Source organism: Heloderma suspectum, chromosome 3, assembly GCF_057233095.1.
Source record: "Heloderma suspectum isolate Gila_16-S chromosome 3, 16-S_ref, whole genome shotgun sequence".
NCBI lineage: Eukaryota > Metazoa > Chordata > Lepidosauria > Squamata > Helodermatidae > Heloderma > Heloderma suspectum.
This window is the reverse complement of record NC_139460.1, coordinates 280,323,884-280,339,087: the sequence shown is the minus strand read 5'-3', so window position 1 is coordinate 280,339,087 and position 15,204 is coordinate 280,323,884. Positions and strand designations below refer to the sequence as shown.

The following is a 15,204-nucleotide window of genomic DNA, read 5'->3' as shown; positions in this document are numbered from 1 at the left end:
AGTGATAACACATAGGAAGCTGCCTTATACTGAGTCTTATAGCATTGGTCCATCCAGCTCAGTATTGTCTACACTGAATGACAGCACCTCTCCAGAGTTTCAGACTGAAGTCTTTTGCAGCCCTTCCAGGAGACGGCAGAGATTACACCTAGTACATTGATTGATTGATTGATTGATTGATTGGCTGCCTTTCAGAGCAGAAGCCCTCCCAAGGTGGCTTACAACAATAAAATACATAAAAACAGTTAAAATATTACAAGTGATAAAAACACTAAAAGCCAACAATTAAAAAAATTAAAACCAACAGTAAAACCAATAATGATGTTAACAGCAGCAACAGCACCAGTAGCAGTCATATCAGTAGAAGGCCAAGATAAAATAATATATTTTCAAAGCCTTCTTAAAAGTCTGCAATGACGGAGCATGGTGGACCTCCAATGGCAGCTTGTTCCAAAGATGTGGGGCCACTGCAGAGAAGGCCGTCTCACATGTGCTCACCCACCTGACTGCTCTCACAGGTGGGCAAATGAGAAGGGCCTCTCTTTCTGATCTTAAAGTGCGGGCAGGCTGATATGGGTGTAGGCAGTCCTTCAAGTAACTTGGTCCCAAACCATTTAAGTCTTTAAAGGTCAAAAGCAGCACTTTGAATTGGGCTCGGAAGCACACCAGTAACCAGTGCAGCTGGCGCAGTGTAGGCGTTATATGATTGAATCGCCTCGCCCCCCCCCCCCCAATACACAGGTGGCCACATTATGCACAAACTGGAGTTTCTGAACTTTTTTCAAAGGCAGCCCCACATATAGTGCATTACAGTAGTCCAGCCTGGACGTGACTAGTGCATGGATAACTGAGGCAAGGTCCATCCTCTCCAGATAGGGCCGCAGCTGCGTACCAGCCTAAGCTGGTAAAAAGTACTCCTGGACACCGCAGCCACCTGGGCTTCTCCAGTTAGCCCAGAGTCCAGGAAGACTCCCAAAATGCACACTTGGTCTTTCAGGGAGCCATCTAAGGCCAGTTGTAAACCTCCATCTGAAGTAGCTGGTTTCCCAACCCACAGTACCCCAGTCTTGTCTGGATTAAGTTTCAGCTTGTTCACCCTCAACCATCCCAAAACAGCCCCAGACACTGGTTCAAGAGTTCCACAGCTTCCCTGGGATGTGCAGATGGAAACGAGAGGTAGAGCTGAGTATCATCTGCATACTGATGACACTTCAGCCCAAACATCCTGATGACTTCCCCCAGCTGTTTCATGAAATGTTAAGAAGCATGAGGGACAAGATAGGACCTTGTGGCACCCCACAGGCTAATGGCCATGGGATGGAACAGAAATCCTCCAGCACCACCTTCTGAGACCGCTCCTCCAAAAAGGACCAGAACCACTTTAAAACTGTGCCTCCCAAGCCCAATCCAGATAAATGTTCCAGAAGGATACCATGGTTGATGGTATCGAAACCTTCTGAGAGGTCCAGAAGAACCAACAGGGTAGCACTCCCCCATGTGTAAGTCATCAACCAGGGTGACCAAGGCTGTTTCCATCCCATAATCATGCCTGAAGCCTGAGTGGAACGGATCTAAATAATCAGTTTCATCCAAAACTGCTTGGAGTTGTGAGGCTACCACACACTCCAGCACCTTGCCCAAGAATGGCGAATTTGACACAGGGTGGTAATTATCTGGAACCGTGGGATCTAAATTTGGTTTCTTCAGCAAGGGCCTCACCACAGCTTCTTTCAAAGCTGCAGGGAGCTTGCCGTCCCTCAAGGAAGCATTTACCACCTCTGAGGTCCAGATATCCAGCCCAGCACTGGCAGATTTCACAAGCCAGGATGGACAAGGATCTAAAGGGCAAGTAGTAGACCTCAGTCCTCCAAGCAGTTTGTCCACATCCTCAGGTTGCACAAGCTGAAAGGTATCCATAACATGACTAGATGGTGCACCAGCCCCATCCATATCAGACTCTGTCAAAACAATGTCATCCAAGTCAGCGCGGATATGAGCGATTTTATCTGCAAAGTGTCCAAAGTGTCTGGGAAATGGTTCACAGCGGGCCTTTGAGGGTTCAAATTCTTGTGTTCCAAGGCCTATACCCAAGAGGCCTTTAATCACACAAAAGAGCTCTGCTGAACGACACTGAGGAGATTCAATGGTGGCAGAGAAGTAGGATTTCTTCACCGCCATCACCACCGCAGGATAAGATCTCAAATGGATTTTTAACTGAGTTCGATTGTATTCATTCCAAGTCTTCTGCCATTTGCGCTCTAATCATCGACACAGTTTGCATGCAAACCATGTGCTCTACTACCGAGCTATGACCCTTCCCTGAAACAAAATGCTATATGCGCTTATTTGATGGATCCTGATCCAGAGACTCCCATATGCAACAGACTCAACACATGTTCTGCTGTGCACATGGAGCTCATCACCAAACAGATGGCTAGTGGTGTCAACTTCAAGAGTGCTCATAACTCTTGACAGGAAGCAGAGGGTGACTGAAATCAGTCTCCTTTCCCTCAAGTATGACCAGCATTTTCAGAGCTAACAGACCAATAATCTCTTTAGTGCTTTATTTCTAGCCCAGTTCACAATTATGGTGGCCCCCACATGATTGCCTCTGAAACTTGTCTGGGACAACCAGAACCTCCATGTGGGAGGCCATAGCCACTGCAATTTGAGCAATCTGGGCCTCCACAGTCTTCAACAACTATGTGTAGAGCCCCCATGTAGAGGCATCAAATGGTACCATGTTGTGAGCAGAGCCCAGTTGTTAATCTCTATAAGTGCTTCCACACTCTCCCAAGGCACTACCACACTGTCTGCAGCAGAAATGAACTGTCACTCTGACAGAGAGGATGGATGTAATTTACTTCAGTGTTGTTGTTGTTGTTCAGTCGTTCAGTCGTGTCCGACTCTTCGTGACCCCATGGACCATAGCACGCCAGGCCTTCCTGTCCTGCGCTCTCTCCCGGAGCGTGCTCAAGTTCATATTCATTGCATCTGTGATGCTATCTAGCCATCTCATCCTCTGCCGTCCCCTTCTCCTTTTGCCTTCAGTCTTTCCCAGCATCAGGGTCTTTTCCAGAGAGTTTTCTCTTCGCATTAGGTGGCCAAAATATTTGAGCTTCAGCTTCAGTATCTGTCCTTCCAATGAGCAGTCAGGGTTGATTTCCTTTAGGATGGACTGATTTGACCTCCTTGCAGTCCAGGGGACTCATAAGAGTCTTCTCCAGCACCACAGTTCGAAAGCATCAATTCTTCGGCGCTCAGCCTTCCTTATAGTCCAGCTCTCACAGCCAAACATTACTACTGGGAAAACCATAGCTTTGATTATACGGACCTTTGTTGGCAAGGTAATGTCTCTGCTTCTTACTATGCTGTCTAGGTTTGCCATAGCTTTCCTCCCAAGGAGCAAGCGTCTTTTAATTTCATGGCTACAGTCACCGTCTGCGGTGATCTTGGAGCCCAAGAAAATAAAATCTGTCACAGCTTCCATTTCTGCCCCTTCTATACGCCAGGAAGTGATGGGGCCAGATGCCATGATCTTTTTTAATGTTGAGTTTCAAACCAGCTTTTGCACTCTCCTCTTTCACCCTCAACAAGAGGCTCTTTAGATCCTCTTCGCTTTCTGCCATTATGGTGGTATCATCTGCATATCTGAGGTTGTTGATAATTCTCCCGGCAATCTTAATTCCGACCTGTGATTCATCCAACCCGGCGTTTCTCATGATGTACTCTGCATATAAGTTAAATAAGCAGGGTGACAATATGCAGCCTTGTCGTACTCCTTACCCAATTTGGAACCAATCGGTTGTTCCATGTCTGGTTCTTACTGTTGCTTCTTGACCCTCGTACAGGTTTCTCAGGAGACAGGTAAGGTGGTCTGGTATTCCCATCACTTTAAGAATTTGCCACAGTTTGTTGTGATCCACACAATCAAAGGCTTTAGCGTAGTCAATGAAGCAGAAATAGACGTTTTTCTGGAATTCTCTTGCTTTCTCCATGATGCAGCGAACGTTGGTGATTTGATCTCTAGTTCCTCTGCCTCTTCGAAACCCAGCTTGTACTTCCGGTAGTTCTCGGTTCGCATACTGCTGAAGCCTAGCTTGTAGGATTTTGAGCATCACCTTGCTGGCATGTGAAATGAGTGCAATTGTGCGGTAGTTTGAACACTCTTTGGCGTTGCCCTTCTTTGGAATTGGAATGTAAACTGACCTTTTCCAGTCTTGCGGCCACTGTTGAGTGTTCCAAATTTGTTGGCATATTGAGTACAGCACTTTAACAGCACCATCTTTTAGGATTTTAAATAGCTCAGCTGGAATACTGTCATTTCTGCTAGCTTTGTTGTTACTAATGCTTCTTAAGGCCCACTTGACTTCACTCTCTAGGATGTCCGGCTCAAGTTCAGTGACCGCACTATCATGGCTATCAGGGACATTCAGATCTTTCCTGTATAGTTCTTCTGTGTATTCTTTCCACCTCTTCTTAATCTCATCTGCTTCTGTTAGGTCCCTGCCTTCTTGGTCCTTTATCATGCCCGTCTTTGCACAAAACGTTCCCTTGAGATCTCCAATTTTCTTGAAGAGATCTCTAGTCTTTCCCATTCTGTTGTTTTCCTCGATTTCTTTGCATTGTTCATTTCAGAAGGCCTTCTTGTCTCTCCTTGCTATTCTCTGGAACTCTACATTCAGTTGGATATATCTTCCCCTTTCTCCCTTGCTTTTCGCTTCCCTTCTTTCCTCAGCTACTTGTAAAGCCTCCTCAGACAGCCACTTGGCTTTCTTGCATTTCGTTTTCTTTGGGATGGATTGAGTTGCTGCCTCCTGAACAATGTTACGGACCTCCGTCCATAGTTCCTCAGGCACTCTGTCTATCATGTCTAATCCCTGAAATCTATTCCTCACCTAAACTGTATATTCATAAGGGATATGATTTAGGTCATACCTGAATGGTTTAGTGGTTTTCCCTAGGTTCTTCAATTTAAGCCGAAATTTTGCAAGAAGCAGCTCATGATCTGAGCCACAGTCAGCTCCAGGTCTTGTTTTTACTGACTGTATAGAGCTTCTCCATCTTTGGCTGCAAAGGACATAATCAATCTGATTTCGATATTGACCATCTGGTGATGTCCATGTGTAGAGTCGCCTCTTGTGCTGTTGGAAAAGAGTGTTTGCTATGATCAGCATGTTCTCTTGGCAAAACTCTATTAGCTTTTGTCCTGCTTCATTTTGTACACCAAGGCCATGCTTGCCTGTTATCCCGGTGATTTCTTGACTTCCTACTTCAGCATTCCAATCCCCTATGATGAAGAGGACATCTTTTTTTGGTGTTAGTTCTAGAAGGTGTTGTAGGTCTTCATAGAACCAATCAACCTCAGCTTCTTCAGCATCAGTGGTTGGGGCATAGACTTGAATTCCTGTGATGTTGAATGGTTTGCCTTGGATTCGTACTGAGATCATTCTATCGTTTTTGAGATTGTACCCCAGTACTGCTTTGCCCACCCTTTTGTTGACTATGAGTGCTACTCCATTTCTTCTAAGGGATTCTTGCCCACAGTAGTAGATATAATGGTCACCTGAATTAAATTCGCCCATGCCTGTCCATTTTAGTTCACTGATTCCCAAGATGTCGATGTTCAGTCTTGCCATCTCATGTTTGACCACCTCCAGCTTACCTTGATTCATTGATCTTACATTCCAGGTTCCTAAACAATATTGTTCTTTACAGCATCGGATTTTCTTTTCACCACCAGACACATCCACAGCTGAGTGTCCTTTCGGGTTTGGCCCAGCCGCTTCACTCTTTCTGGCGCTACTTGGAAATTCCCTCTGCTCTTCCCCAGTAGTATATTGGGCACCTTCCGACCTGAGGGGCTCATCTTCCGGCGTCATCTCTTTTAGCCTTGTGATACGTTCCATGGGGTTTTATTGGCAAGAATACTGGAGTGGGTTGCCATTTCCTACTCCAGTGGACCACATTTTGTCAGACCTCTCCGCCATGACCTGTCCATCTTGGGTGGCCCTGCACGGCATAGCTTATGGCTTCACTGAGTTACGCAAGTCCCTTCGCCAGCAGAAAACAAATTAAAGCAGATTAAGGTGGGCTCTCCCACACTGGAGGCCTTCAAGACGAGGCTGGACAGCCATTTGTCAGGGATGCTCTGACTTGGATTCCTGCATTGAGCGGGGGGTTGGACTTGATGGCCTTGTAGGCCCCTTCCAACCCTACTATTCTATGGTTCTATGATTCTGTGAAAAGCAAATGATAGATAGAGGACTGAATAACCCGGTTCTCACATTACAACTACCCATGGGGTGTTTAAACCATGGGTAGTAGTGGAAGTGAATGAGCATGCTGGCTCCCAACTATTCATCTGCTTCTGCTTTGCGAAACAATCCAGGAACCCATGGTTTTTTGTTGGGTTAAAACTCTGGGTTGTTTCTCCCTCAACAAGCCACAGTGCTGGGTTTGACATCACAGAGAATAACACAAGAACGAGAGTTCCTAGGTTGTTTCACAAATCGGGAGAAGTCAAGTGGTCAAGAGGCAGCACACTCACTCACTCCCATGTGGTCATGACTAACCCATAGTTTGTTTAAACCATGGGAGTCATGACATGCGAACCGGGTCAGTATTCTTCAGCAGATCTCACCAAACACAGCTAAAGAGTGTGTTTTCATGTGGGCAAATCATCTCCAAATCAACTCAACTAATTGCCTCCTGAGTTTGTTTTTGTTGAGTTGTAAAAGGAAATACCCAGAGTTGGGTCTTGGGCAGTTGGCCAACTTTGAAGCCAACTCTGCCTATGTATCCATTGGTTAACGAGTTATCTCTTGGGAAACCTGATGTTGATTCATTCTGCAAGTAGATCATTCTGATATACAATGCTTCTGATATTTTACGGTGTCGTTTTATTGCTTTCAACATTTTGTAAGCTGCCCTGAATGGTGGTGGGGTTTTTACAATGGAAGATTGGGATATAAATATTTTCAATAAATAAATAAAAGTGAAAGAATTCCAAATTCTCTTCTTAAGTGCACTGGAAAACAGTGCTGCCAAGTGTTTTTAAAAAGGGAACTGAATGGTATAGTGGGTTGTTAGTTTTGCTTTTATATCTGGATGATGTCTTGCTAAAGGCTATTTTTATTATCATTATAAACTACTTAAATCAAAGTATCTAGAATTAAGTGACTGGAGTTCCACTGAGGCCCCTGCAGTAATGATTTTCAGCATGCTGCATCCTCATATCCTTCTGCTTGAACACATTATGCAAGAAACTCTAAGCTTTTGACTGCCTTTGTTTCCCCACTTTGGTTTGTGAATGCTGAAGTTGTCAGCTCCGATGCATTGGCTAGGAGAAAAGCATGTGGGCATCATGCTGTTTCACTACAATACCTGCTAATAGCCCTTGGCTCTCACTTGGTCATGTGCGGAGCATGCCTGTCAGAATTTAAGGCCCACCTTTTCTTTATCTCAAAGTCCCACCTGTAGATTTGCCTGGATCTCTGACCCCTGCCGTTTTTCACAGTGCCTGTTTTCCCTTCCTGAACCCCGCCTCCCCATTTAATCACTGTCACCCAAATCCCTATAATTACGGAACTGAATACTTGTGACAAAGGTTTCTTTCTGTTCAGGTGAGCTGTCTGTGAATGTCAGTTTGTGTCCAGCATTCCTCAGGCATCCTGGGAACTTCCCAGGCCCTCCTAGGGACTAAATAATGAGCAGCAAGGGTGAGAAGCAGGAGAGAAGTATCTTTTCAAGACAATAGGCCCCAGCAGTCTTCCACCATGAGCAAAAGCTCAACAGGTGACAAAGGTAGAACTGAGGCAAATAGTAGGTTGGGAAGCCTTTATTAGAAGCTGATAAGCTGTAATTACGGACTGAAAAGTGTTCCTTGTGCTTCCTCTTAGCTGCTCCCTTCTTTGGAGCTTGTAGCAGCTGTGTGTGTGGTGTTTTTACAATAAAGCAAAATGAAGAGGATTTTTTAAGTTACATTATTCCTATCCATAGGAATGCATAATGTAATCATGCATAGGGGTTCCAATGTAAGATTCTGTGTGTGTGTGTATGTGTGTGTGTGTGTGTGTTTAATTCAAGTCAGCTGTGATACACAATCTATTCAGCTCATGGCTATTCTGTTAACATCAATAGGGATATTCTAGAGCAGCCTTCCAGACGCTCCAGATGTGTTGGGCTACAACTCCCATCATCCCAGTGGGAGTTGTAGTGCAATACATCTGGAGGGCACTAGGTTGGGAGGACCACTCTAGAGTAGGGATGTACAAAAGTCACTTTCCTTTTCGCAGCTTGGATTCGTGGTGCGGGGGAGGCACTCCGTCCCTCCCCCCGGAATCCTCCCTGGGCCGGCTCTGCTCCGCGGCCAGAGCCATCCACAGCCGGAGTTCCGGCCAGGGCCAGCTGCTGCAGACGCAAATGGCAGCCGCCATAGCAGCCGCCATTTGCGTCCTGCCAGGCTGCCGTGATAGGCTACGTAAGTATTTACATAGCCTATCACGGCAAAGAGCAGGGGCACAAACGGCGGCCGCTACGCCGTTTGCGCTGCTGCTCTTTCCGTGATAGGCTACATAAATACTTATGTAGCCTATCACGGCAGCCTGGCAGGACGCAAACGGCGGCCACTATGGTGACCGCCATTTGCGGCTGCAGCAGCCGGCCTAGAGACCAGCTGCCGCCGCCGCCACCAGAGCTGCTGCCAGAGCCACCGCTGCTGGAACATCCGCCCCAGGTAAGCTTCGTCCCAGGGGGGATTCCGCAGGGGGCAGGGGGTGGGAGGCCGTTCCGCCACGGGTTTCGGGTGGCCGAATGCCAGTGGATTCGGCCTCACTGAAATCCGTAGCGGAATTCTCCGCCATGCCTACTGTAGAGTGAGCAGCCTGTGGATTGTTGCCTTGTTCTTAAATACTTAAATATGTATGTATATATGTATGTATTGTAGACATTTCTGTACTGCCCTTCAGTATAAATTCCCACTGTGTTTGTCCCATGGTTTCTGCTTGTAATGTTGCCATAATGTATCATCTGTGGTGTGCTCATGTAGCAGCTGGAATAGCATGTTGTAGGAGTCTTAGGATCAGCTGTACAGTCTTCATAGGATGTGTTATTCTTACTACTTCTGGAAACACTGGATCACATTTTGTACAGATTTGCACATTTGCATCTCCATAATACTGTCCTTTAAATTTGTATTCTTACACATAGTAAAAATTTAAAATTGCTTAAATAATCTAAAGGAGGGTAGGGGCGGGGTGGTTGTTTATTTTAGGTTGGCAAATTGACCCAAAAATGCTTCTTATGGTATGAATAGTAGGAAATGCTACAGGTTCCCATAGGAAAAACAACAAAAAGCAGCAGTGGTCCCAGTATGGGGAAACTTTGAATTATAATTGCTAATAGTACTTGTGCTTTGAGAATTTCCTGTTGTGGGCCAAACTAAACCCTGAGGTTCTGACAACTTGCAGAGATGCTGGAATCAGCTGAACTTCGTAGTTCTTAACCATTTGAAAGCACCTCCCTTACCAAAGGCCTTCTTTAATTAGATTATTTTAGATCTATGCTGCTGTTGTTTATTAAAGGCCTTTTTGGAAAATTAAAGTTATAAATATCACATTATAAATATCACAATTATCATGTGTTGTAATAATATGAATAGTCTTAATATCCATCTGTAGAATAGTATGTTATTTATATGCACATGTTTAGAGTGAAAATAGCTAGATCAGGTATATGTTTGCAGTTTACATTGAAATATCAGCCAGGTTTTACTTGCAAATCTGGTGACTACACATTTAAATTCCTTCACTTCTTTGCGGTCGTGCAGGTCTACAGAAACCTGAATTAATTAACCTTTTTAAATCTGGCCACATATATTTCTACATTTTGAAGCAAGATACATGAGCAGAAAACATTTCTTTTTTCTAAAATGCAACAATGATTTACTTGATAGTAACAATGAATGCAGTACAAGCAGTGTGGCAACCCCTTGTGCTGCAGGCAGGTCTAGGCTAGGTCATCTACTATAGTAGCAAAGAAAACAGGTTTTGGCAGGTTTAGCAATTCACGTCTTGGCAAGCCCAGAAGACTCTGAGTTCACCACTAAGTAAGATATTTATTTTGATTTGTAATGCTCTTTTCCATTCCAACAGACGGAGCAAGTACAGTAAGGCCAAGCAAGAAGCAGATGAGGAGAAACATTTGAATCAAGGTAAAAGGCAGCAGTGCTTGGTTTTCTGATCCGGTTCATAAAGCATGTCTTGTATGTGTTCTTGAGCTTAGGAAATAAGAAATGGCATTTCCCTAGACATGACTATTTCCAAAAGTTCTTTGTTTTCAGTTTTCTTTCTCCAAAGCTGAGCATTTGTGTCCCTGTCCACATGCTGCATTGTTTATGTAGATTCATTATTTGTAGCTTAAAGTAAACATGCAGCACATGCAAACAGCTCCTTATAAAAACAGCATGTAATTGTATGTGAACAACATAGTTTCTAAACTGACCTAGGAAGTAGGAGAAAGAAACTTCACTTTTGAGATGTCTTGTGGACTGAAACACATGACGACATACTTCCACATCTCTTTTCCACAGTATTTCAGAATTTCTTTTTTTTCCTTCCTCCACCCTGGATGATATGGAGTGGGGTTTAAACATATTGACTGTGACATATTGAGGCATGTAACGTAACTACAAGAGTTTCATGCCTCTGTGCCATTCCCACCCATGTCCTCTGTAATAGCTCCCTGAGCCAAACTTTTAAAAATGTAGACAACAATCGTATAGTCACCTAACCTGGGACTAAGCCCCCTTGACCTCAGCCTCAGTAGGACTTACCCTTGAGATGTACAGAATTGTACTCCAAGTGGAGTTTATACAGTTGTTTGGGATTCAGCAAGAGGAGCTAAAGCAGATTGAAGAGATCTGGAGCATACAGAAATCTGTCACATAGATACCCATGCTTCTCAGCCAATATGACTTTTTTTTTTAATCCCTCCCAGTTTGCTGGGCTGAACAGCTGTGTTGCTGCTCAAAAATTACATGTGAAAAGACTTGCTATGTAATTACTTATTGGGTTACCATTGCCATGTTGCTATTCACACAGCTTAATGTGTAAAAGCTTCCTCCATAGTGGAAGTTGATCAGCATTTTGCCATTTAAAAACATCTTTTGAGTAATCTCCAGGAGGGTTGGGGGGGGGGGAAGGTTATGTAGAGAATTCTCATTTCTCCTCTTATTTCCTTGGGAATAGAAGTTGTAGGAATCACTCCTTCTGGCCATTTCCCTGTTGAGGCTGCTTCCATATGGGCAGAGAGACTCAAAAGGAAATTTAATCTGAGATGTGCTTATTCATTATAGTTCCCGATGTAACCTACTGAGAACTCAGGCTTAGTTTTGGAACTCAAGAACCCTCTCCCATGAGAGAGAGAGAGAGAGAGAGGAGAGAAAGAGAGAGAATGCTCTTTGCTATATAATATGCCTTTAACACATTTTGGTTATCAGTGCAACTAATCCCCAGGGCAAAGCCAGATTACTCATTTGAATATCTGGACAGAAATAAAGACATATTTCTGCATAATACACTATATTCCTGAATCTTTGGGGGCACGTGTTTCTTGCTTCACTCTGCCATTCAAGCACGCTCTGGATATATATCAATGTTCCTTCATTCTGACATTACTTGCATATGTAGATCAGTCATTTCACCAAGGCATCTTTGCATTTCAGGTGTTAGAACATATGTAGATCCCTTTACATATGAGGATCCCAACCAAGCTGTGCGAGAATTTGCCAAAGAAATTGATGCTTCCTGCATAAAGATTGAAAAAGTCATAGGCGTTGGTAAGCTCAAAGCATGTTAGCAAATGTATTCAAAATGATGGAAGGCTTACTGTGGTTTTTAATTTACTGGAATTGTTGTTCAGTCGTTCAGTCGTGTCCGACTCTTCGTGACCCCATGGACCATAGCACGCCAGGCCTTCCTGTCCTGCACTCTCTCCAATTATTAATTATTTCTTTATATAACAGATTACTATCCCACCTTTCTACCATGTGGTTTAAGGTGGGATAGTGATCTGTTAAGGTGGTTTACAAACATGTTTGAATAGTTTACACACTGGGAGGGGAGGCAGTCTTCAGCTCATCAGTGAATGAGTTTAGTTGAATCAAACAATTCTTTCGTTGTTGGTTTTGTTTTTTAATGATATTGTACTGTATTTTTTCAAATAAATAAAATAAGTAAACCAAACAAGATAAAAAATATATTTAAAGAAAACCAGAAAGTACAATCATAGCCAAAGTTAAGACACGTCTTCTAACATCTTGATAAAATCAATTAAAACAGATCTTCATGGAATTGAAATCATATGGTGATTTATGTGTGTCAACGGTTTCATTCATGGTTGGCCTGTGTTTTTTTCCTTCTCTGCAGGTGAATTTGGTGAAGTTTGCAGTGGCCGTCTCAAGGTGCCAGGAAAGAGGGAGATCTGTGTTGCTATCAAGACTCTGAAAGCTGGATACACTGACAAACAAAGAAGGGACTTCTTGAGTGAAGCCAGCATTATGGGACAGTTTGACCACCCCAACATCATCCACTTGGAAGGCGTAGTTACTAAGTGTAAGCAGGCCATGACCCCAATGAGCAACCATGTCTTTGACCAGGACAATTTGGAAGTTAATATGAAATTAAATCAATGTGGGGCTTTCTCCCTTCTTGCTGTGAAATGACAGATGGAACAGATCCACTGATAGCTAATAGGAGGAAATCAGTGCAGGGCTAGTCATTAATCTTACTGTCAGTTATAAATGGTTGTAGCGTTGCCGCTGATACCCTATCTCCAAGCAACTTGTGCATACTTATACACAGAAACATAATACTACAATGTTTAAGGGTGAAGGGGGAGTGTTGTGGAAGGATGCTGTGGTTTGGAGGAGACTTTCCATGTCTTTTTATTGGTATGCCAGGTGGGTATTTTTGAAAGTAATGTTTTAGGATCGAGATGACTTTTTATAGGATGGGGGAAAGCAGATGGTAATCAAAGCACCTAGACTATTTTATAAGAAGCAAAGCACAATAAACCTGCAGTGCTGTATGCCTGAAGTATTTAGGCACAGATGTAGACAGAGCAGGCCTTTCAAAAGAAAATAATCCTTGTCCTTAGTATGAGACTTGTTTTGTATATGCTTTCTGATTTATGTGTTTGATGTATTTGCTTCCATTCCAAGCAACACCTGGTCAAATGTATATTCCCCTCCCCTCTTCTTCCCACTTTAAAGTCAATTAGCATTCACTGTACCAGTGAACTCTGGTCTCAGTAAGAGTAGAGTGAAACCCAACAGTCACGGTTTCAGGCCAGAACTGAAATGCACCTGTGAAGCTTGTGCAGGTCTGCTTCAGTAAAGACCAAGTAAAACTATGCTGTAGAAGCCCTGATTGTTTAAGATGGCCCTGCTCCAGATAGATCTCTGGGTGTAGCAGTAAAACATGACCAGTATTGTTAAAAAGAAAATGCCTCTTTTGATTTCAGCTTCAGTTTTTTATTTGGTTTGCAGACCTTAGTGAATGATTTGGTTTGATGAGTCAATTAAATTTGTCATTGCAGTTTTTAAATGTAATCAGGAAAGTTACCAGTTCTGGAACAGAATGTTTATATATGTGTGTGTGTGTGTGTGTGGGGGGGTAAATGTCCTCATGTGAGCATCATAATAAGGAGCGCTCTTTCTCGCATGCCCCCCCCCCCACACACACTCTCTCTGTATGTATCCCAGGTGCATTTCTGCATTGCAAAGGTGTTTAACACTACTGGTGCACTTCTCTTGATTCTGCCAGCATTAACACGCTAGTGTGTTCAAAACGTATAGCAGAAGACCCTTAGCTCCACCATCTTGTGTTGTCTTAGGGATTATAAATTAAACAGAAAAGTCTCAAAGTGTCAGTGCACTGCAATCTGTGTGAACATAATATAAATGGCTTTTCTTTGCCTGTTGTTGCTTTCAAGGCAGCTAGTGGTATGAGTCTTGGATGCATGCTTCTCTTCTCCTTTCTGCCAACCACTGGAATGTGGCCCTCAAGAGCTTCTCTGAAATGGAATTTGGCCCTCAGGCTGAAAGAAATTCTGCACTCCTGTGCTAGCATAAAAGACCTCTAGTGCAACACCAATAGTGTATGCTGGCACAATGGGCTTTTGCTGTTGGCATTGCGCTAGGGGTTGCTTATACTAGTGCTCAGTCAGTGGTATAGCTGGAGTGGCAGCATAGGATATTGCCCCCGGAGTTCTTTTGTTAACTAGTTGTCTTATTTGGAAGTTAAGTAGTTGTGTACAGCTTGTCCCAATCTGTAAGGGCAAAACTAGAAAAAAGAGTGGAGAGCATGTATTTCTTTTCACATGCCTGCCCCATTCACGTATACAGTAGAATGTATGTTCAGAGACTTTCAGATTTGATCCCCATCATCTCTGGTTAGAAGGACCTCTGTGGATGAAGGGTAGTTTATAAATTAAGTAAATAAATAAAATCTCAGGTTGCAGGCCAGTAAAGGGACCTTTGTTTGAGGTTCTGGAGTGCTACTATCAGAGTATACAATACTGGATCAATGACCTGACTCAGTATCAAGAGTGTAAATATTAAGTTTAACACTCCTTTAATATATATATACACACACACACACACACACACGGAAAGATTTTGAAAGTATATGGTTGCCAATTTTCTCTGAAATTCTGCATTTACCTATACCAATTATTTTTTTTAAAACCCTCCAGTTCATCAAATCCAAATGTGCTTAAAAGCATACAGTGACACATTGATTACATTTCAAGTCACAAGTTTTCAGCAGTTTAAGAAAGCTCTTGAATGCCTTTGTACCAAGCTGCTATTGTCTTTGGCAGACAGGATCTCCCCAAATTCCACAGAACCTTAAATTAAGAAATAACCCGTTTAAATTCTTTTACAGGCAGAGTCCCTTCAAGAAGATGTTTCTGTTTTGGCCACTGCAGTGTGTTTGCCACTGGCAGTGATTTTCATACCACCTAAGTAAAACAGAAAATCAACAAGGGAATCTTTGTATTGAAATCCCACTGAGGCTTTTAACCCCCAAGCTGTTACAGCTGTAACAGTTATAAATGACTAGATAGCATTTGCATAATGTACTTGTCACTGCATTAAAATGATTTAAAATTCCCAACAGAAGGTGGGAGGCCGATTCAAGT

At 43.3% G+C, this 15,204-nt stretch overlaps 1 protein-coding gene across 1 annotated transcript in view; it reads left to right on the top strand.

Annotated features, from left to right (window-relative positions):
* EPHA4 (EPH receptor A4) overlaps positions 1-15,204 on the top strand; it is a 186,579-nt gene that overhangs the window by 149,857 nt on the left and 21,518 nt on the right. The window contains exons 9-11 of the mRNA XM_084847095.1: positions 10,155-10,213; positions 11,726-11,839; positions 12,429-12,614. Of these exons, the coding sequence (XP_084703221.1) occupies positions 10,155-10,213; positions 11,726-11,839; positions 12,429-12,614 (359 nt within the window). The remainder of the gene's footprint in view (positions 1-10,154; positions 10,214-11,725; positions 11,840-12,428; positions 12,615-15,204) is intronic.